Source organism: Arabidopsis lyrata, assembly GCF_000004255.2.
Source record: "Arabidopsis lyrata subsp. lyrata unplaced genomic scaffold ARALYscaffold_4, whole genome shotgun sequence".
NCBI classification, from domain to species: Eukaryota; Viridiplantae; Streptophyta; class Magnoliopsida; order Brassicales; family Brassicaceae; genus Arabidopsis; species Arabidopsis lyrata.
The window spans coordinates 16,075,091-16,096,763 of NW_003302552.1; the positions used below are offsets into that span (position 1 = coordinate 16,075,091).

Here is a 21,673-nt window from a genome sequence, read left to right on the forward strand (position 1 = left end):
GTCACATATGTGATCGACGTTGTACTTGGAGTTGAACATGCGCAACATATAATTTGAATGACAAAATTTGAAACGAATAATACATTTCTATAAATGTTTATAAACAATTGAAGAAAAGTTTATATGTTAATTTTATTGTCTAGGGGAAAAATGATTCTATCACTTTTGAAATAGTAAGAAAGAGAAAATGATGTTTGCTACTTTTTTTTTTTTTTTTTATTGATGTTTGCTAGTTATTCATCACTATTTGTAAACATCGTTTAGTTTCGATGTTTAAAATCTTGTTTGTTACGAGTTGTTCTCAACTAGATGCATTATGTAAATTTAAACTTTAATTTGACATAACGTCAATATTACCATAAAATAAAAGAATGTCCATTTTGTTATACAAGAATTGGAATGTTGATAACAACCACCATTAGTTAAACAGTAAGAAGATTTATGATTAACTAGGTGAGACATAATTACAAATGACATGACAACATAGAACGAAAACTGTCCTTAGGCTTTTACATCACTATCTTCAGACGTCCCATTTTAAAAAAGAAAATGCTAAAACATAAATATATAGGCGTGTTGATGCACGCGCTGCAGCAGAAAGTTAGTTTGTTTTCGAAGAGAGTAAATGAAAATTTCTTAAGAAGAAACTTTTACTTTTGTGTTTTTGACTGATTACTATTTCGGGCCTTTAAATCCAGCTTTAATCAGTTATGTCAGTGCCACCCACCGCACTAAGATTGATTCATAATTACGTGGTGCGTTTTCAATATGATGCATTTATTTATTTATTATGTACTATTTCATAAAACCAAACATTTTATTTTCTAATTAAGAGTATCATGTTTTGACTTATAATTCTTTTGGACTAATGACCCGAACATACAAATTAGTTTCCCTTCCATCATCAAGACTTGATTATGTGATTTTTAGATGTCATTTTTTAAAAAGTCCCCTAGTGTTTTGAGATGCAGTACACTGTTAAAACTTCATTTGTTATGAAACCAAACATGCTTTTATGTGTAATGGACTTCTTCTCAAGACAATTTTTAAGTTAGTTAGTGTTTTAGACTATACTCCTTCCGTTTCATAATATAAATCGTTTTGGAGAAAAAATTTTGTTTCATAATATAAGTCGTTTTCAAGTTTCTATGCACTTTATATATTACTTTAATATTTTATAATTATTTATATTATGCAGTCTTTTTTATGATTGGCCGAACTTTTTAAAAGTAGATCTTCTTAATCTGCGTGTTTAAAGCTAAAACGACTTCTATTATGAAACGGAGGGAGTACAATTTAAAAGTGAAATCTGAGATTTGCATAATATATCAACATTTCCCATTAAATAGTAGTCACTATATATATAAGGATCTTTTTTTTTGTCGACTATAAGGACTTTAACTTGTATTTTAAAATTGTGCATTGCATATTTAAAAATACTTATTTAAAATAATTAAGCCAATACATTAGCTCATTTAAAATTAACGGAGTTATCATTTAATTTCAAATAAAGCCAATATATCTCACAAATAATTCTTAATTTCTTGCTCAAAAAGTTAACTTTTCCAACAAGCTAAAAATACCATTTTTCTTAATTTTAGTACTAATATTGAAGTCCTTTTTTGTATATAGATATTGAAGACCTTTTTACGTACAAAAGTAATTAAGACTGGGAGTTTTAGTTTCAAAAACCTAGTTATGAGTATATTGACTATATACAAACCAAATAAATGTTGGCGTATTTACTTCCTGTCATTAGTGCGACCATAAGCAGATATACCAAACAAAAAATAATATCGAATTATATATATTTTTAGTTATATATTTAAAGTATATACGTACATGCTGTTATATCGTAGATATTAAAACGAATTGATATGACCCGTTATATCCGTTCCTGCATAGTAGGCCTATATTATGGAACGGGATTGGTCAACGAAAAGAAAATTACATTTTTCTGAAATGTTGTAAGAAGAATAAAATTTCTGAATCAATCCTCTTTCGTCAAAATCGCAGCCGTCGAGGGTCACAAAAAACCGATTCTTAGATCCGCCTCTCCGGTGGTCGGTGCTTCTCACCGGCACCGCGAGAGGGCTCTTATTGTTGTTCCTTTGCTTTGTTCTTAGTCTTGTTGGTGTTTCCTTTGGTGAAACCTTGGCGATTGGAGTGGCGGTTTTGTTGCGGCGTGGGTCTTTGGTGATTGCAAAGGTGGATTTTGCAAGGATTGGCGGATTCTCTATGCTTTAAAGGTGTTGGCTCTGGTTAGTGTTGTCGGGTGATGGTGGATCTGGTAAGTGACGAGAGCTTGTGGTTGTTGGAAGTTTCTGTCCCCTTGGTTCTTTTGGGGCTGTGGTGGTGTTGGCCTTTGCCGGGTGGGCTGCTCCTCTCGTTGGTTTCTCGCATGGTTGCACTTGGTGTAGTCTTTGTATTTTGTGTTGATGGCTTAATCGTTGCCTCTGGTCTCTTGCTTGTGGCTTTAAGGTTGTATAATCGTTAGTTTAGGTAGCTTAAGGGGTTGTGTAGGTTAGTTTAGGCTCTGATTCTACGGATAATCCGGGATTTTGGTATGGCTACCTCGTTCTCCTTCCTCTCTTGCTGCCCGAAGCTTTGGTCTGAGCTTGCTAGAGCTCTCTTGTTTTTGTGTCTTGCTGAGCTTGCTTTTGTCCTTTGATGAGCTTTATTGTGATCTCTCCGGTTCGATCGTATGCTTTTCTCCTTTTGAGTTTAGTGTTTGCCGGTTAGAGGTTTGTTTCGCTCCTTGTCTCTACACTCAAGACCTGATCGAGGTCTGGTCAGTTCATGTCTTCTAACGAGGCGATTAAAGGTCGTGGTTTGCGACAAATGCCGCTTCCGAAAGATTTGTGGGATTTGGTCTCTTTGTCTCGCGTCTTTCTTGTCGGAATAGAAGTCTAGGTTCATTCGATTTGAGAGGTACCTTGGCTACGCAATAGGAGGTTTCGTTGACTGCAAGATGGACACGTGTTGTCCTTTGTGGCTGGCTTGGTTCACATTTGTGTGGGAGTAAGATTGGCAAGTTCGTTTTCTTTCGAGCTTTTGTTTAAGTTTTTGACTGTTGTTTCGTTTTTGTGGATTGTATTCTCCACGTGTTCAACTGGTTCCCTCTTTTGGGCTTTCGCTTCCCTCTTTTGGGATTTAAGTTTCCGGGGATTTCTAGTGTTTCCGCCGGCTTATGTATTTCAACAATGTATCCTTCTTTGTGATATTAATAAAAACAGACGACAAAAAAAAAGAATAAAATTTCTGAATTTATGGAACTTTTGACCGTCGATACTAAGAAGATGACTTCAATTGGCAATGACTAATGAGAGAGAGGAAGAATGCTACTAAGAACACCGTATAGGCTTATTCTTTAAGATATTAGATATCTATTATCTTTTCATATCTTAATTAGGAAAAAAGTCATGAAAAGTTTTATCTAAGGTTTTTTTTTTCATAGGAAAAAGACAAATACAGAGATTATTGCTGATTTTACCTTTTTCACTAAAATCTTTTGAAAATGTTATTTGTTTAATGGTTTTGTGGATTATGTCTTTTTTGCCATTTTTAAAAACTTAACATTTGAGATTTTTTTATAAAATAAATACTAAACCCTAAACTCTACACCTTACAAAAATTTGAAACTTAATAAACCCAAACACAATCCTTAAAATTGTGTTTCTAGAATCTAAATCTTGAGAAATGGCAAATATAAAATTTTTAAGGCAAAATGGTAGTATTTTTTTACTAATGCCATTGAATTAATGACAAAATCCATTATTAATTCGACAAATATACTTTATATTCTAATTATAATTATAAGTTATATTGTTGTTAGCTCATATTACTATATTAGAAATTTAGAACACACAAACCACATGACATATTAGAGTCGGTTAAAATATTGTCCACGATTTCTAATTTCAATAATTTTTAGTTTTCTAGTCATATAAACATACTGAATAAAAGACATTTTTCAGTAAACTCCCCAACTCCCAAAATGATATGGATGATGGTGCAAAAGATTTAACTAGTATAGAGTAACTATATATATTCCCTATCTTTATAGAAGATTGATGTTTTAGTTTTTTAATTTGTTCTATAAAGATTGATTTTTTAGATTTTTGTTTTATTTTTATTAATTGATATTAATATATCGTAAACTTCAAGGCGCAATGATTAACTGTTTATATTATTATTGATTCAAACTTATTAAAAATATTTGATATAGAAAATAATTGACAAATAATTAGACAATAATTATTTTTTAATATATGTGAAAACTCTAAAACATGGATCTTTAAAGAATAGAGAGGAAGTACAAGATACAATAAAGTTATAGACGTACGGATGATGATTATGACAAACATGGTTAAAGAAAAAAGTCGTGGCAAACCAATCGTACTGTATTTAAACTTTTGGCAGTGACCATCTGAATTTCTAATTTTTTTTGTGTGTGTTAATGATGCAACCACGGATTTTGCAGACTTGTGTTAGATGCTATGATGTAATCTTTGGATAAATGACCGTTGGTGTTGGTAAGTGAATTGTGTTGTGCTCCACCGAGTTTAATGGAACTCGATATCTTTATTTTATTTTTAATTTGATTATGAGTCAATTTTACAACGTTTTTTTACACTTCATTTTGGAAATGAACTAATTAACACTCCTGATGTTTTTTTTTTTTAATATTTCATCTAGTAAATAACACTTTAATATATATATATATATATGTAAATATTATATGTAAATATTTTTGATCATGTGTATTGATGCAAAACATAGTTTTAAAGTTTATAAATATATATGTAAAGGTTTTAGGTAGGGTTAAAAAGGACGCACAATCGTTGTCTCGATTGTTGCGCTTTTCTCACTCTTGAACACACAAAGTAAATCTAGATCTAGATTTTCCGGTTAACATTGATTTTAATCGCTGGGTTGGGGCTTACAAAGGGGAGGCAGTGGTGAGCTTCTTTTCTCTCCGGCGGCGGTGAGGTGTGGAACTCCCGTTGGCGTTGCGGTTGTGGCGGTTTCACGACGATCTTGAGGGGTTTCGCCATCGGTTTTCTCTGTTTGAGGACGTCAAAAGAATCGATTGAAGCCTCTCTTTTGGCTCACCTGTTCGTGGATTAGCTGCAACTTGCGGTGGAAGTCGTCAGCGGGATGGAGGGTTGCGTCGCTTGTCTTGGTGGTTTACGGCGGATTCAATGAATCTGTGATGGCTGCTCGCGGATTTAGGGCTGTTGAAGGAAGGATTGAGTCACTGTCCCTCTCAGCTGCCGCATTTAGTTTCCACCGGACCGGATTTGAGGATTGTTTGTCTCGGAGAAGGTTTCGTTGGTGGTCGTCCTTGTTGTTTTTGGTTTGCTAGGTAGGGGAATCAAAGATGGGGTACTGGTCTGTCGGAGATTGGACTTATTCCGGGAAGTTTGGTGCGGGTTCTGGTTTGTTGGCGGCAACGATTCGGCGACGGAACCGAATACTCCGGCAAGGAGCTTGTTAATGCCGTTGCACTCGACCTTGTATTCGTCGGTATTGGTTGGTCGTAATATCTGCTTCCAGCCACCGCCAGGTTAAGATCAATTCCGTCGATGAGTCTCCGATTTGCTTTTTCCTTTTTGTAGCTGCTGAAATTTTGTAAGGCCTCGGCCTAGAAATCCATTTTGGGATGTGAATTAAACTTTTTAGTATCAAAAAAATAATGTAAAGGTCAAATGCATGTATAGTAATGCAAAAAAATGAAATCACATCTTCGACAATTTTGAGAATTTAGTTCATGGAGAAAATGAGAAAGACCAATATTTTTACATGGATTGATTGAAACACTTTATAAACCACAAATATAAAAGTAACCGTTTTTCGTTACCAAAAATCTTAGGGTGAACTATCTATTTCCCCCTCATAACTTTCACATAGCACCATAACTACACAGAATGTTTTTCTCGTTCTATTTCCACATAAACCAAAAGTTTGAAACCTGTTTCCCCATGTTTTGAAAGATCGATATCTCGTTCCCCATAATTTCAAATTTTAAAACCTAGAAACACATAATCATGCTTTATAATTGGTTTACTGTTGCCCAAACACACACTAACCACGTATCAAAAAAAATTAACCGGATTAACCCATTAAACAACCCGATTATACATATAAACCAAATAAAATCCCCATATCGAAGTACCCTAGAAGAAACGTACGGAGAAAGCAAAAATCTTATAATCGAATTGAAGACGAAGTTCAGGATGACGAATTCGAGTGTGTTGGATGCGAATGCGTTAGTCATTCATCACGAGGAAGGCGGATCTATTCAGCAAGAAGAAGGAGGATCAGGTAATCCGATAATTGATGATGAACCCGACGATGAAGACCCAAGGGAGCGAGATGCGTTTGAAATCGAGCAAGCAGTAATGGAGTTCATAGATGAACCTTCGATTCTTCACGATGAGTATCCAGAGAGTGAGACTGATGAAGACGAAGAACATGTTCGGGAGAGAAGGCGTAACAACATCAAACGCGGGGATGGGAATTTATACTATCACCAGACTTTCTTCAACGGAATTGCTTTTAAGGACGCTGTACTCGACCATGCTCTAAAGACAGGATGCAACATCCAGCAGTACAGGTATGATAAAACGAAGCTTGCGTATAAATGTGTTGGTGATGGATGTGTTTGGCGCATATATTGTTCAGTAACGAAAAAATGTAGTAAGTGGAGGGTTAACGTGTTCAAGGGTATGCATACATGTAATCCAAATGGAGATTGTGAGATGGTGAAGGTTCCAGTGATTTCTAGGCTGTTCCTAGATGATATCAGAGAAGAGCCTGAGTATTTCATGCCTATGAAGATTGAAGAAACCATTAAACAGAAATGGAAGATCACTGTATCCAGGCCGCAATGCCAGGCTGCAAGAAATAAGGCATTGAGATGGATTGAGAAAGAATATGATGAGCAGTTTGCGCGGCTCCAAGATTATGCGGCTGAGATCAGAGAATCAAACATGAACTCCACGGTTGAAGTTGACACTTTGATAAATGAAGAAGGACAAGAAGTATTCAACAGGTTCTATGTATGCTTTGATGTTCTTAAAAGAACATGGAAAAATACTTGTAGACCATTGATAGGAATGGATGGAACGTTTATGAAAGGCAAAGTTAAAGGCCAGTTGCTAGTTGCTCTAGGTAGAGATTCAGATAATGCAGTTTATCCTATAGCTTGGGGGTGTGTACAAGTAGAAAACATAGATAATTGGGTGTGGTTTGTGAGGAAGCTCAAGGCTGATTTGGGATTAATGGATGGTGAGGGCTATATTATTGTCTCTGATCGTCAAAAGGTAATAACCATTTAGTCATGTTTCTCTTGTGTAATAGAATGTTTGTCAGACTAATGTGTGCTTTTTTATTTCAGGGATTGATTCGAGCTGTTGAGTTAGAGATACCAAAGAGTGAACACAGAATGTGTGTCAGACACATATATGGAAACTTGAAAAAAAATCATGGGAAGAATAAAGAGATGAAGCGTTATGTTTGGAATGTGGCATGGAGCTACAATGAGACTGAGTTTGAAGCAAACATGACCCATTTGTACAACTATGATGTGTCTGTTTGGCGTGATGTTGTGAAGTCAAAACCAAGGTCTTGGTGCAGGGCATTCTATAAGCTAGGGAATTACTGTGAAGATGTTGAGAATAACTCAACAGAGTCATTCAACAACTCAATAGTGAAAGCTAGGGATAAACCATTTGTGCCCATGCTTGAGACCATTAGGAGACTTGCAATGGTCCGGATTGCCAAGAGATCTGCTATCTCTCATGATCACAAAGGGAGATGCACGCCATATGTGACTAAATTCCTTGCAAAAGAGCTCAAGAAAGCCGCAGAGTGTAAGATAAGAAGAAGCACTAATGGTATGTATGAAGCTACAGTAAGTGGCGGTTCTCATAGGATCAACTTGACAGAGAGGACTTGCACTTGTCGGAAATGGGAGATATGTGGCATTCCTTGTGAGCATGCTTATGGAGTGATTTTGCACAAGAAGCTTGAGGTTGAAGACTATGTGTGTCATTGGTTTCGGACACCAATGTGGAAAAGGAACTACACGGAAGGACTAGTTCCACAGAGAGGACCTGCGTTTTGGCCATCAACCTCACATCCTAATGTCCATATACCACCTGAACCACAACAGCCTGGGAGGAAGAAGGGTAAGGAGAGTAAGAAGGACAAAAAGAGGAAAAAGGGGAAAAATGAGTCTCCTTTGAAAAAGGCACCTAAACAATTGAAAAGAGTAATGCATTGTGGTCAATGTGGTGCATCTGGTCACAATTCCAGATTCCATAAGAAGAAGACTTCTTCAAAACTGGTTAGTATGTGTCAATGTATCTCTGTTGTAAGTTTGTTAATGGTTATTAATGTGTCTCTGTTTTTTACTTTATAATGTGCCTCAGAACTTTGATGGAGAGACTGCTCAAGTCACATGCACTCAACCTGAACCGTCTCAAGGAATTATCACTCAAGGATGAATGAGATAAGCAGATTAGAAGAAGATGGGTCTGGTTTTTTTTTTTTTTCCTGCAGAAGATTAGAATTATTACTCGGCTGTGTCTCTGTTTTGTTTTGGTATGACCATAGTTTCTGCTTTACATTGCTTTCAAGTAATGTATCTGCATTCGGATGTTTAACTCGGCTTATGTACAAGACTATTTTGCTTTGATGATGACTATGAAACACACTCTCCTTTGATATTTCATCAAGTTTAATTTTTTGTTTACTGAGATTGGGAACAAATACGTTCCTGTCTTTGATTTTTTAATTGTTGTTTCAAACCTGAAGTTGTGGGAAACATGAAGACAATTAAGAACAGAGCAGAAACGGGTCCATATATGCTACCAAATTTCAATCCATATTATTATGTGGCCAATCTAAAACAAAAAACCGATACAAAGAAGTTGTGATGCTTATTCCAATGACAACAAAACCAAAACAGAGCTCCAGAAATCGAAAAAAAAAAGCATCATCTTAACGAGAAGGAACCATAAGGCCAATAGACTTGTTGAGCCAAGCCTACCATCCCTAGAGGTCTTCCGGATTGTTGTTGTCATTACAGAGTCTTCAATGTTTTGAGTCTCTAATTTCTTAGACAACACAAAGTTCCTTGATCCGAGTCACGAGCTTAACATTTGAGAGCATAATCTATGACATTGGCTACAGTTTCATCTTCTTTGTCATCTCAAACTTCTATTTGAACTCTGATGAAGTCATGTATGCCTGCAAAAAACCAAGCTGATCTCATGAAACACAAACTCAAACAAACGAATGTTATATGTGTTGAGAGTTTTGAAGAATCTGACCTCTCTTCTAGTGAGGTCGATATCTGAAACAGGATCCTCTGAGTCGGTTTTGAGGCGTTCATATGGGAAAGTAGGGAGGCTGCTCTCTTCTTCTGCAAATCAATTTTAGAATCTTCATGAATGCTGCTCATTGCTTCTTCCTTGTTTGTCTCTGATGTCGATTTTGGTGCCTCTTCTTTCTCGGGAATTTGATGTTGCACTCCTCACGCTGGATGAATTGCTCATTTTAGAAGTTGGAGATTGATCTGAAGATTTGCAAATTAAAGCTAGGGTTCTTCGTTTTCTCAATTTGGATTTCTGAGTTTCGGGTCTCAAAGACGGGTTTTAGATGCGACATATGGGTTGTGGTTTACGGTTTGCGGGTTTTAATTCGGTTTATTTTACCGGTTTTTCGGTTTCACATATGGTTTAATCCCCTATACCAGTTAACCAAACCTCAATGTGGAACGAGATATCAATCTTTCAAAACATGGGGAAACAGGTTTCAAACTTTTGGTTTATGTGGAAATAGAACGAGAAAACCATTCTGTGTAGTTATGGTGCTATGTGAAAGTTATGAGGGGGAAATAGATCGTTAACCCAAAATCTTATAATACTCTTAAGTTCTAAATTCTATCATTAAGCGAATCTTAGGCTCTTAGCGACTACCTCGTATCCTACTACGTAAACAATATCATGTCGGCCTCTCTTTATATATAAGTTACACTGGATTTGAGTGTTCGTGTCGTGTGCTATATGAACTATTCGATTTTTTTTTTCTAGTGTACTATTAAGATTGAGCTAAAATAAACTGTATTTCTCATTAATTGACAAAGACTGTGCAATGTGTGTATATATAAAAGTATAAGAATAAGCTAAACCGGTTATAACAACCCGGTTATGTATCGGTACAACCTAATATGTACTTTTAAGTTTTCATCATGATTGACTATTACGAGTGTTTTAAATGGTAAGAATACTCATTTTCCTATAGGGTTAATTTGGTTTCGACGACTTGTGACAGAAAAATTAGTAGCATAGTTTACGTGGAAAGTTATAACGATCAGAAAGAAAAAAGGGGAAAAAAATATAGATCCGAAACATTTTCGTTGCCTGGGCCTTTAAGTATACTTGGGCCGGCGATATACTTCCTTCGTTCTTGCCCATTGATTTTCAGACATGCTTCTCTATATCACAGTTGAACCGGCGTACCGGACGGTTTAGTTCCTTTTGAAACATTGATTGAATATCTCCTTCATGTCGGTCTGCTTTCTAGGGACCTACGGACGTGATTCACGTCGGCGTTGGTGTAGTATACTATAGACACGTGACAAATCGATGTGAAGATAATGGGGTCTATCTAAGTCATACTTTACCAAAATGGATTAGACCTGTCGTTGTCTGTATTCAGAAGCTCTCGTGGGCCTTTTAAGCATACGGCCGAGGAAGAAAATATCTTCATTATCCTTTTTTTTTTAATTTCTTGAGACTATTTTTTTGTTTCGGAATCAATTAAATAAGTAAACAAAAAAAAAGATAGTGGAGTTATATGGGCCTGTGAGTTTTGGGCCATGGATCTTCTCTCAATCAGGTTCTATGCTAAAACAGTTCTGTATTCAAGTTACATGATTGCACCGTTTTCAGTTATTTTTTACATGTGATTCAATCTTGTAAAATTTCCATGACACCAAAAGAGAGAAAGAAAAAAAAAAATAGGAAAAGCTCATTTCTGCTATGTCGCGCAGCAACCCGATTTCTTGACGGCTGAAACATCATCTCTGCTTCCTACATTAATCATCTGTCCTTTAGGCAAAGCAGTGGTAGGATCATCTCCAGCATCAAGAGCCTTCTTGCTAACGACTCTGTAAATCTGAGTAAGAACCTCTGTGAAAGCGTTTTCTACATTTATAGCTTCGAGTGCTGAAGTCTCCATGAAGAAAGTGTTCTCTCTCTCTGCAAAATCTTTCACTTCTTCCGTAGAGATGGCTCGAAGGTGATTCAAATCAGCTTTGTTACCTACGAGCATTATCACAGTGTTTGCGTCCGTGTGGTCTCTTAGCTCCTTTAGCCATCTCTCAACGTTCTCGAATGTCACGTGCCGTGTCACGTCGTAGACTAGTAACGCACCAACGGCTCCTCGGTAATAAGCGCTCGTGATGGCTCGATACCTAATTGCAAATACTCACTAAGGTAAATGGAACACATACTCGAGCAAAAGAGTGGCGAGAAATTGTTATTAAAGGTGGATAATCTGGTTTAGGTTTGGCTTTTTCTAGTTCTGATTTAATAGGTTTTATGAAAATAAAAAACCAAAAATAGTCTACCCATATTAAAAAAAAAACAAATATTAAAAACTACTTCGATTTGATGTAATTTTGAGTTTGCTTGGTTTAGCTTGGTTTTCAGAAGGCAGTTATAACAAAAATTCAAAACAAACTAATTCTAATTTTTTAACGAAAATGCTATAAATTTAAATAAATTTCGGTTACACGAAAATGGGTGTATGTTTTAGATAATAACCAATCTGTCTAAAACTAATATTAGTTTCGAGTGACACTTGGAGTTGGGATGAAACTAATATTACATGCTGTGGTTTCGGGCTTAGAGGATTATGGGTTTTGGCCCAGAATCTCCTGGTATTAAAAAAAAAAAAAAAAAAAAATCTGTCTATGAAATCATTCAGGTTTGATTTACATGCATTTAAGCATTTGGATTTTTATTTGATTCAGTTTGGTTTATGTCCACCTATAATAGATTACCTTTCTTGGCCGGCAGTGTCCCATATCTGAGCTTTGACAATCTTGTCGTCCACTTGGATGCTACGTGTGGCAAACTCAACACCGATGGTCGAGCGTGAGTCGTGGCTAAAATCGTTTCTGGTGAATCGGGATAGCAGATTTGATTTCCCGACACCGGAATCTCCCGTTAAGACAACCTTGAAGAGGTAATCGTAATCGTCTTCAGCTTTATATGTTCCCATATCTGATCAGTACCCTTTTTGTCTTTATGACGTTCCAAGAAGTTTGGAAGACAAGGAAAACAATCCAATATCTGAAGATGGGTTTTGTTATATTTTTTTGGTGGGTTTCTATTTTTTCTTTTTACGTTTTGTAAAGTAGAGAAGAGACAAATGTTGAATTTGAGAAGAAGAGATAGAGAGGATTCAGATAATCAAGGATTATCCTCTATTTTACTGGTCATATTCATTTTGGGAAAATCTAAATATATATCTCAAGATTGATCTCCCGAAGTATACTATAATCATTTTGTGTGATGATCTTTGTTTAGGTTTTCTATAGTTTAGTTTTCTTTAAAATGTGTCCTTTAACTATGCAATATATATTTGCTAACGAAATTAAACCGAGCGAGAATATAGCAAAAAAATCCACAACCTAAACTTGTCCGCAACATAAAAGGTTTTGGTTCACTTAATGTATTCAAAGTTGTCTATATACTATAAATAATGATGTATGGTCACATTTGCTCATACATCATGGGATTCTGATATCTCAAGTTAGTCGTTAGTGGCCACAGATATCCAATTCTTTTGATTACAATCAAATGGTTAAGATTTACCATGGCCACAACAATATTTTTTCCACCGTCAATCTTTTTTGCTCCATCATGCTCCGTGTCTTGGTACATTGTCATTTGTCAACTTGGTTAATGCCGCTAGTCCGAGACCAGACAACATCGCACCAGAAATGTTCAACGAGAGCGCTTTTGAGGAGTTTTAGCGTGGGAACATTCAAGATAAAGAGCCTCTTAATTATGAATACTTCAACATGTCGTGTCCTGATTATTTGATTCCTATAATAAAAAAACACCCCTAAAATTTTCTAGATATCAACCACAAATTCTGTAAACTATGTCAATATCGCTTTGCTATTAAGATACATAAGGGTTTTAATTTGGAAAATCTTAAAAATAGTACTCCAATATCCGTATGAAAATATAAGATGTTATAGATATTTTATTTGTTTCATATTATAAGATATTTTGTAATTTTCTATGTAAATTTTAATGTATTTAATAACTTGTGACCATTAATATTCTGCAGTCTTATTAGTGATTGGTTGAATATTTTTAAATAAATATAATTTATATTTTTTCAAAAAAAATACAAATTACTAAATATATATGTCTTTCTTTTAAGTATCTTATACTTTGAAAAGGATAGAGTTGTATATTTGATAGATCTCTAAACCTCAATAATTGCAGTCTTTGTTTAAGTAAGTACACTTTACTAGATTTTGTAGTATAGTGGTTTTTACCAGTGAATATTGTAATATCATATCAAAATTCAAGAATGATTTTGAGGCTAACGAGGTGAAACCGTCGCTACTAAAAAATATTTAAGTTATTTTTGTACAAATTTAAATGTTCTAAAATATCTAAAAAGTAAAGGAAATTACTGAAAAAGCAAAAGAAAAATGGGTATAATATGTTTATGGCTATGGATGGTTTCTTTGAAAAGAGAACAAAAAAATAACAATTAATCAACTTTAAATAGTTTTCTGATTTTCTCTATAATTTTCGATAAATTCAATTAATTTGTTCCTTAAGTATATTGTTTATTTTCAATTGAAATGATCTAATTGAGATAAACGAATTTGGTGATACAAACGCAAAGGTGATTATTATTTTTGATATTTGAAATTAATAACTTAATATTTTAATACGGTAAACAAATTGAAAATGAGATTTTTTTTTTAAATACTCAAGCAAGATATACATTAGAATTGGCCTTGTCCCAATTCATACATAATAGTAAATAATTACTTTGAATGAAAAGGACCTCACATTTATTAGAGTGTAGTTTATGATAAAATAAAAAGAAAATCCTTAAATCATAAGAGTATGATTATAGATAGTCTCTTAAGAAAATCTTAAGATTATGTTAGCATTTAATTGATTATATTTATTTCTAAAAGTGCCTTTAAGCTAAGAAGTGTTTTTTAGCTAAGGAACAAAAAAAAATGCTAAGAGATGGAACAAAAAAAATATTACTTAAATATTCTTAAAAAATATTATTAAGAGCATTTGGATAATCATGCTCTAAGAGTCTCACCTACGAGTCTCCGACTATACGCGAGGCTACAAGATACTGCAACATGAGATCTAGTTGTAGATTCATAAATGTTATCCTTGATTATTCACAACATCTCGCTTGCATTACAAGAGATCTAAATCATCGTAGATTTATCAATTTAACAACGTAGGCTTTAGAAAAAAGAGGCAAAAATGAGAGAGAGGAGAGAGTGAACATGGAGTGAGTGTCATATGAATATGATTCATCATGGTGAGGAGAAAGAGTTAAGATACTGTTGTGTCAGTTTTGGACGTAAGAGAAAGTTTGTCCCACTTGTTGGTGAATCCACAGTTCCTCTGGTCAACACACTCTTCTGAACCTTTTTTTTTGTTTGTCTCTTTCTTAGCTTTCTATTTTTTCTTTTGTGTCACTTCATAAATTTCTATTTACACTCTTTAATCTCATTTATTTTCGTGATAACTTCTAAATTGCGATCGTAATTTTCTACTTTAATTTGGAAAAAGGCCAATAGTTCCTTTTTAAACACAACAATATAGATTTGGTTCCGTTATGATATTATTATGTTACTATAGATAGATTTTTACCCCCCACTATTAAGTGCACACGGCAGCGTAGACACTGACTACAATTTGTCGATACGGGACAAACAAATGTCCAAACTTAACTAATTCTTAAGGCGTAATATGTTGCATTGTGGTAAACTATATGTGATATGGCATAGCATGATGACTTATTATCAATAATATGCGGTGATAAATTAATTATGTGTGAACATTGTTTAAGTTTCTGGTTTTAATTATGAATATATACAGTAAGAAAATGGGTGCAAATTAAATGTTGTTTTGTAGATAAAAGAAGATAATATAAGCATGGGTAAATATATTGTCAAAGCGACAAGATGAAGGAAACAGTTAAACAGTAGAAAGTAGGACTGTAGGACCATGTTTTTATTGAGAAACATTTGTGTGATTTGATATTACATTTTTATTATGCTCTTTTGACATCTGATTTGATCTAACGAAGCCCCTCTACCTAGCTAGACCTTCTTTGCATTCAACTACAATTATTTACTAATGTTTTATTCTCTTTATTTCCCTTGAATACTCCATAACACTGCAGCAAGAAAAGAAAAAAAAAACATTGCAGTAAATTAAATATATCAACTGACTATCAAAACTCAAAAACTCTGTTTCCTAACTTTTAATATCATAAATTGAGAGTTAAAACTTCAAAGCAAATATTATCAACTGACTGTCAAAACTCTGTTTCCTAACATTAATACGTTACTTATTTTTTTATAAAAAAAAAACCTGTTTTCTTATCATGGAAAATATTCAGATTATACAAAAATTGATAGCGGTGCTATGAATATCAATTATTGTTAAATAGTATAATTTCAATAAAAATGATTTTTTTTTTCCTTTTCAAAACTGATTTCATGCATTGTGTAGTTCAAAGCAGTATGTACTAATTTTATCTAAATAATTGAAACAATTTTTTTTGCACTAACATCATTCGACGCATTAAAAAAAAAACTAAATCATCTTTAAACTCAAAACTTTTCCTACATTTTAAATATAAGGGGTTAGATATTAATAGAATACATATTTATTAATTGTTTTTTTTTTTTGTGAAAATGGGTGAACGACTTATAGTTTATAACTAATAATAAAAATAATTATTATTCGGGAGGGATTAGGTATAGATGTATAGTATAATAATTATATTAATGTAACGTTTTAATCCCCGGGATTAAAGTGAAATATCACCTCACGTGAACTGCAGTCAAAGTTCCCTACTTCCCGTAAGTAAACCTTACATCACAGTCTAAACACTAAACATATATAACGCATGACCTAATTTACTTTCACATTGGGTGATGTGATGCTTCTATATTACTCATCCCCATATTAGCGCATTTTTTAACAATTCCACATATCTATGATTAATATTCAGATAAAGAAACAAAAACATGATAGATTTTTGAAATAAGAATGAAACACACAACATGTATTGGTCAACAATCTAACGAGAGAGTTTTGTGAATGTTGTCTGAAACCCATACATCAACACGGTCACAACAAGTAACTGAAACCAATACTTTATAAAATCTTAACATTTAAGCCTACGTACGAGAGATGGTGAAAGAAAGAGACAGGTCTTAATTTCTTCTTCAAACTCGAATCTCCCACACGACTAGATCTGCAAAAGCAGAAAAGAGACTTCGAAAATTAACAACATAAATAATTATATATTTATATACACACACATGCAGGCACATCCTCCGAAATATGGTAGTGTTAGAATTTATACTACTAAAGTCAAAAAACACGAAGGCCAAAAAAAGGAAAAAAAACCAATGAATGCTCTAAAGAACCGCAAGATGTGTGTGTGTAATTAAATTAGGTTGAGTCAACATTGTTGACCTAAGCCAAACAACATGTCTCTCGCATGCATTTATCCATTTTAGATCCCAATGAAGAAATAAACTACTACTAATACATATCTATAAACTAGTATAATTATAATTATATAGCCATTAAATAAGTATTCATTTTACTAGTAGTTTATTTAACCGATAGAGTAGTATCTAGCTATAGTGAAGTGAATGTAAACCTTAATCAGTATCATAAAGGAAAATAGAGAGGAGTCAAAACCAGATAGTATGAGGCTCCGTGTTGAAGTGGGTGAAGAGCGACGCCATATTCATCGGTTACAATGGGCTGACCCGCGGAATTAATGAGAACGACCTCTTCCCCAAATGCATCCCTCACATTGAACGGTCCCGAGCTCACTTCAAGCTCCATTTCATTGATAAAAACCCTTATTCTCGCACCCGCTGCTGTCGATTCAGCCATTGTTATCCCATTATTTCATGTTAGTATATATAATGACTATATATGTTAGCAATCTATATAAAACAAACATCTAAACCTCAAACAATCTGTTTTTTTTTAAAAGAGAGAGAGAGGGTATAGGAATAAAGAATCATTTACAGACTACTAAACATGAAGGTTTTTAAAAAGATTTGTCTTGATCAATGTGTCCCTTCCATTGTTGACACACAATTAATGTATCTATAGTGTTGAGTGAAATTTAAACATATATAAGTAATAACTTAAAAAGGGTGATAACTTTATATATCAACATACCTTGAACTTGAAGCTGGTCCGAAGTTGATGGGACAGTAGCGAGAGAATGCGAAGTAGTAATAGTGGTAGTAGTAGAAGTAGAGGGAGGAATATGAAGCATGGTGTTATTGTCGTTGTTGTAAGAAGCTATTTGATGATTTGTGGTAGCGTAACAAATCTGAGGCTGTGGCTGTTGCAACATCTTCATCCTCATTTCTTCAACTTCTTTCTCACTCAAGTGTTGTTGATGATGAGTTCCATAACTCACACTACCGTTCATGATCTCACTCAGCAGGAGTCCGGTACACGTTGGAGCCGGTTTTTGTTGCTCGATCATATCACCGGAGAGAAACCCTAATTGGGATGAGACGGTGATACCTTCAAACCCTCCAACTGTGGAAACCGGAAAGAGAAACGCCGGTTCCGGTGGAAACATCCCCATCATTTGACTACCACCCAAAGAGAGATTAGTGTTGTTCTTGTTCTTGTTTTTTCGGGGTTTGGTGGATTTGGAAGAGGAAGAGGAGGAGGAAGACGAAGAGGAAGCCGAAGGTTGCGGCTGTGGTTGCGGTTGAGGGAGAGAGTGTTTGGAGTGGTTGTGGAGGAGGCGGAGTTTGTGTTTGCTACGGGACTTACGGTTTTGGAACCAGTAGAAGACGTTAGCGTCACCGACTTGGCCGTATTCTTGAAGCTGAGCCCTAATCCTCCTGATCTCCTCTCTCGGAGGATTCACCATCCCTGAGTTAAAGATTGCTTCAAGTATCCGAATCTGCTCTGGTTTTGGATTCCATCTTGGTTTTGGCTCTGGACTCCTCTCCACTTCACATCCTAAAAAAATTCACAATCTCATCAGATTAGAATTCTCTAAAACAAAATTTAGTTTTAAATTGGCAAATATGTTAAAAGTATAAGGACCTGAAGAGAAGGGAGAAGATCGGTGAGAAGCAGAAGGCAAGAGAGGAGAGTTGATGTCATGTTGCCATTGATGGGGATGAGGTTTGGACTTGAACATGCTTGGCCAGTGTCTATTCGAAGAAGCCATAACTAATTAACTCGATCCGAAGAACACAGATGTATGTGTATGCATATGATGATGATGATTGATGTTGAATGATGATGTGATGATGATGTGATGTGTCAAAAAGAGAGGAGGAAGAGACAGGGAACAGAATGGCTAAATGGGAAGATAATAGAAATGTGAATAGGGCAAAAGGGTTACGACCTCTTTCTCTCCCTCTTATAGCCTCTCTTCACCTACCCAACCTGTTTACATATATTCATCTCTTTTACATAACCATTTAATTTAAAGTCTCACCCATATTTGATATTTCTATACACCACTTCTCTTGCTCTCTCTCTGTATATATATATATATATATCTATGTATATATGTATTTCTTTATTTCACCCGTATATTTTTAGTAAAGACAAAAAAACTTTCAATTTTATAAACTATGACTACTTCTCTTGCTTTAGGAAGCAAATGAATTAGAGAAGAAGGTAAATCCCATAAACATAAATGTTATAAAAGAAAATAGGACACTGTTTTCATTACGTTTTATTATTAACTACTTCAGTCAAACAGTATGATTTAGTTGCATTAAATAGTTTTGAACCCAAAAATATTGCATTTTAAAAAGTAAATTTATTACTCCATCTGTTTCATTATATAAGATATTTTAGTGATTTAATTTTGTTTCATATTATAAGATGTTTTACAAGTTTTTATGTAGATTTAAATGCATTTGACAATTTGTGACCATTAATATTCTGCAGTCATTTTTTTTATTGGTTAAAACTGTTATAATTAAATATAAATGATATTTTAAAAAAGAAAAATAAATGATCTAAATATGTGTGCATTTACTTTAAACATCTTATATTTTGAAACAAAGTACTAATTCTATAGGAGGTCTTTGATCGGTTATGAGGAGCACTTTGACATTTTTGATTTGAATCCGTTTTGCTTGTCATGGTTTAACTATGATAGAGTAAAAATTGTTTTAGGGGTTAGTTCCGACCCTTAGTGGCATCTAGTGGAAAAATGTGTACATCAGCATGGGAATTCAAAAGGAACTAAAATTATTAGAAAAGAGAGGCAAGGTTAATATTTAAAGTACGTCAAAATATTTAAAGTATAAATGTGCTAGTCGACGAGTAGTCTATATTGCTATAACGTTAAATCACTGATGGATTGACCAATACTTCAATAACAAATACTAGAAGACAATTTTGGAAATCCTAAATGTCTTCAACAGTCATTTGATTAGTTGTATCATGAGCGTTTCTTAGCCTCTCAAACAAATAGAAAACCGCATGCATTCACACTTTCTAATAAACCACTGTGAAACTCCAAAGGAGCTTCATTGGAATTAGCCGCAAACCATATCAATCTCACACACAGATGAGGACATTGATATAGCCTATCCTGTGGCGAATGCCTAATACCATTAAATACTTTTATAATTTGTGTTTTTTTTCATATATATATCACAAAATCCAAAATCTATGAAAAACTGAGAAACTAGTTATATATAGATTTCTAGAGTGAGTACTGAATTAATCATTAGATATATAAAAAATATTCACTATTTATTATAAGAAATTATTTTAGCAATTTCCAAAAGGTTACCATACAAGTCATCTTTATTTTGTACAAGGGTATTTGAAGCGCACTCCAAAAATTTCGGTTTACTTTATAATATCCAACTAATTTTAAAATCAAATCAATTAATTAAAAATTTTAGTCAGAGCAATACAAATTTTGGGTTACTCCATCCAAAATAGAGTTTGGATGGTATTTTATACGTTTGATAGTTATTGACACTCCTAATATCAATTTCTGAAATATAAAACAGTAAGAGATCGGAAGAAACTCAAAGTGATCATAAATGCAACCCCATGCCTCTCTTCCTTACAGTTCTTGCATTAAACTCCAAACTGCTTCTGCAGTTCAAGCGTACGAACACATATTTCTTCAGAAATTGAAACAACAGATTCTTTGAAAGTGATCCATGTTTGGTTCTGAACTAGGATTTTTCTCCTTTTTATTATTTTCTCGTCTGACATCTCAAAAACATTAATTAGAACAAGACATAAAGATTGTAATTTTTCTTCTTTCCTCACATTTTATTTTGTTGTAGAGATATTTATTAAGATGGGTTTTATTTTATTTTCTTGTATACAAAAAATAAAATCATACTCCCTCCGTTTCGTAATATAAGGCGTTTTGGAAAAAGTTTTTTGTTTTACAATATAAGTCGTTTTCGAGTTTCGATGCAAATTATATATTACTTTAATATTTTATGATTATTTATATTATGCAGTCTATTTTATGATTGGTTGAACTTTTAAAAGTAAATCTTTTTAATCGGCGTGCTTTCATCTAAAATGACTTATATTATGAAACGGAAGAAGTATATATGTAGGTTCTGGATTTTCAGTCTGTGCAGAAAAGGATTCTCTCGGTCACCTTCGGGGCTTCGGCCTTAACTTCGGATGGGGAGCAAATGGTTTGTTTGGACGTGGGAATAGTCATAATCAATTTACCAAACACGATTTTAGGAGTTTTGTGATGTAATAGTACGGAAAAAGAAGGGAAAAATACGAATTTTTAAGAGGTCAGGATGGGTGGTGCTGTATAGTAATTGCAACGAAATTAAGGTCGTTTTTTTTTTGGATTGACTCAAGGGTCTTTGTTGATGATCGTTCCCTTAAGTAATGCATTAATACTTCTTCAGTTTCTTTTGAGATGATAAGATCTTTTCGTCTGCATTTATTTGAAAGATAAACTAAATGCGAGCTTTATTTCAAATATTTAACAATTGTTTGGGCCAATGTTAAACAGTCTTAGTTTATAAATTAAGTATAACTTTGGGTATAGGATGCAGATAAATTAAAACAATATGTGGCATCTCCATTTAACACAAGCGGTTATCCTACGGTGTTAAATAAATCTGTAAGTAACATAGCAAATTCTCGTTCCAAGGACTGGTCCAAGATTATTAAAGATTCCAAAGCAAAACAAATTTTGGTCTTATTTTTAAGTAAAAAATTAAGATATTTTAGTTGTATGGATGGATATTGAAGCGAAATACTTTCATTATATGGTACTATTTTTTCTTGAATTTAAAAAATTAATAGAATTAATGTTGAGCTGTTTTGATGCT

General features: G+C 34.1%; 2 protein-coding genes across 4 annotated transcripts; both read right to left on the minus strand.

Moving 5' to 3' along the window:
- Positions 1-9,925: 9,925 nt before the first annotated feature.
- On the minus strand, positions 9,926-13,286 carry LOC9317382 (ras-related protein RABA1h). Its single transcript, XM_002881269.2, has 2 exons — positions 12,080-13,286; positions 9,926-11,488 (listed from the first exon to the last, which is right to left on the minus strand). Exons 1-2 carry the CDS (start codon positions 12,298-12,300, stop codon positions 11,053-11,055), a joined length of 657 nt encoding a protein of 218 aa, XP_002881315.1. The 5' UTR covers positions 12,301-13,286; the 3' UTR covers positions 9,926-11,052.
- A 3,067-nt stretch (positions 13,287-16,353) lies between these two features.
- LOC9317383 (WUSCHEL-related homeobox 9) lies at positions 16,354-18,872 on the minus strand. 3 transcript variants are annotated; one of them, XM_021027198.1, is made up of 4 exons: positions 18,420-18,869; positions 17,526-18,332; positions 17,031-17,215; positions 16,354-16,575 (listed from the first exon to the last, which is right to left on the minus strand). In XM_021027198.1, exons 1-4 carry the CDS (start codon positions 18,544-18,546, stop codon positions 16,570-16,572), a joined length of 1,125 nt encoding a protein of 374 aa, XP_020882857.1. In that variant the 5' UTR covers positions 18,547-18,869; the 3' UTR covers positions 16,354-16,569. The 3 variants fall into 3 exon arrangements, with proteins under 3 accessions (XP_020882857.1, XP_002881316.1, XP_020882856.1); XM_002881270.2 differs by having other exon boundaries at positions 17,031-17,212; positions 18,420-18,747; XM_021027197.1 differs by lacking the exon at positions 16,354-16,575 and having other exon boundaries at positions 16,613-17,212; positions 18,420-18,872.
- Positions 18,873-21,673: the final 2,801 nt, after the last annotated feature.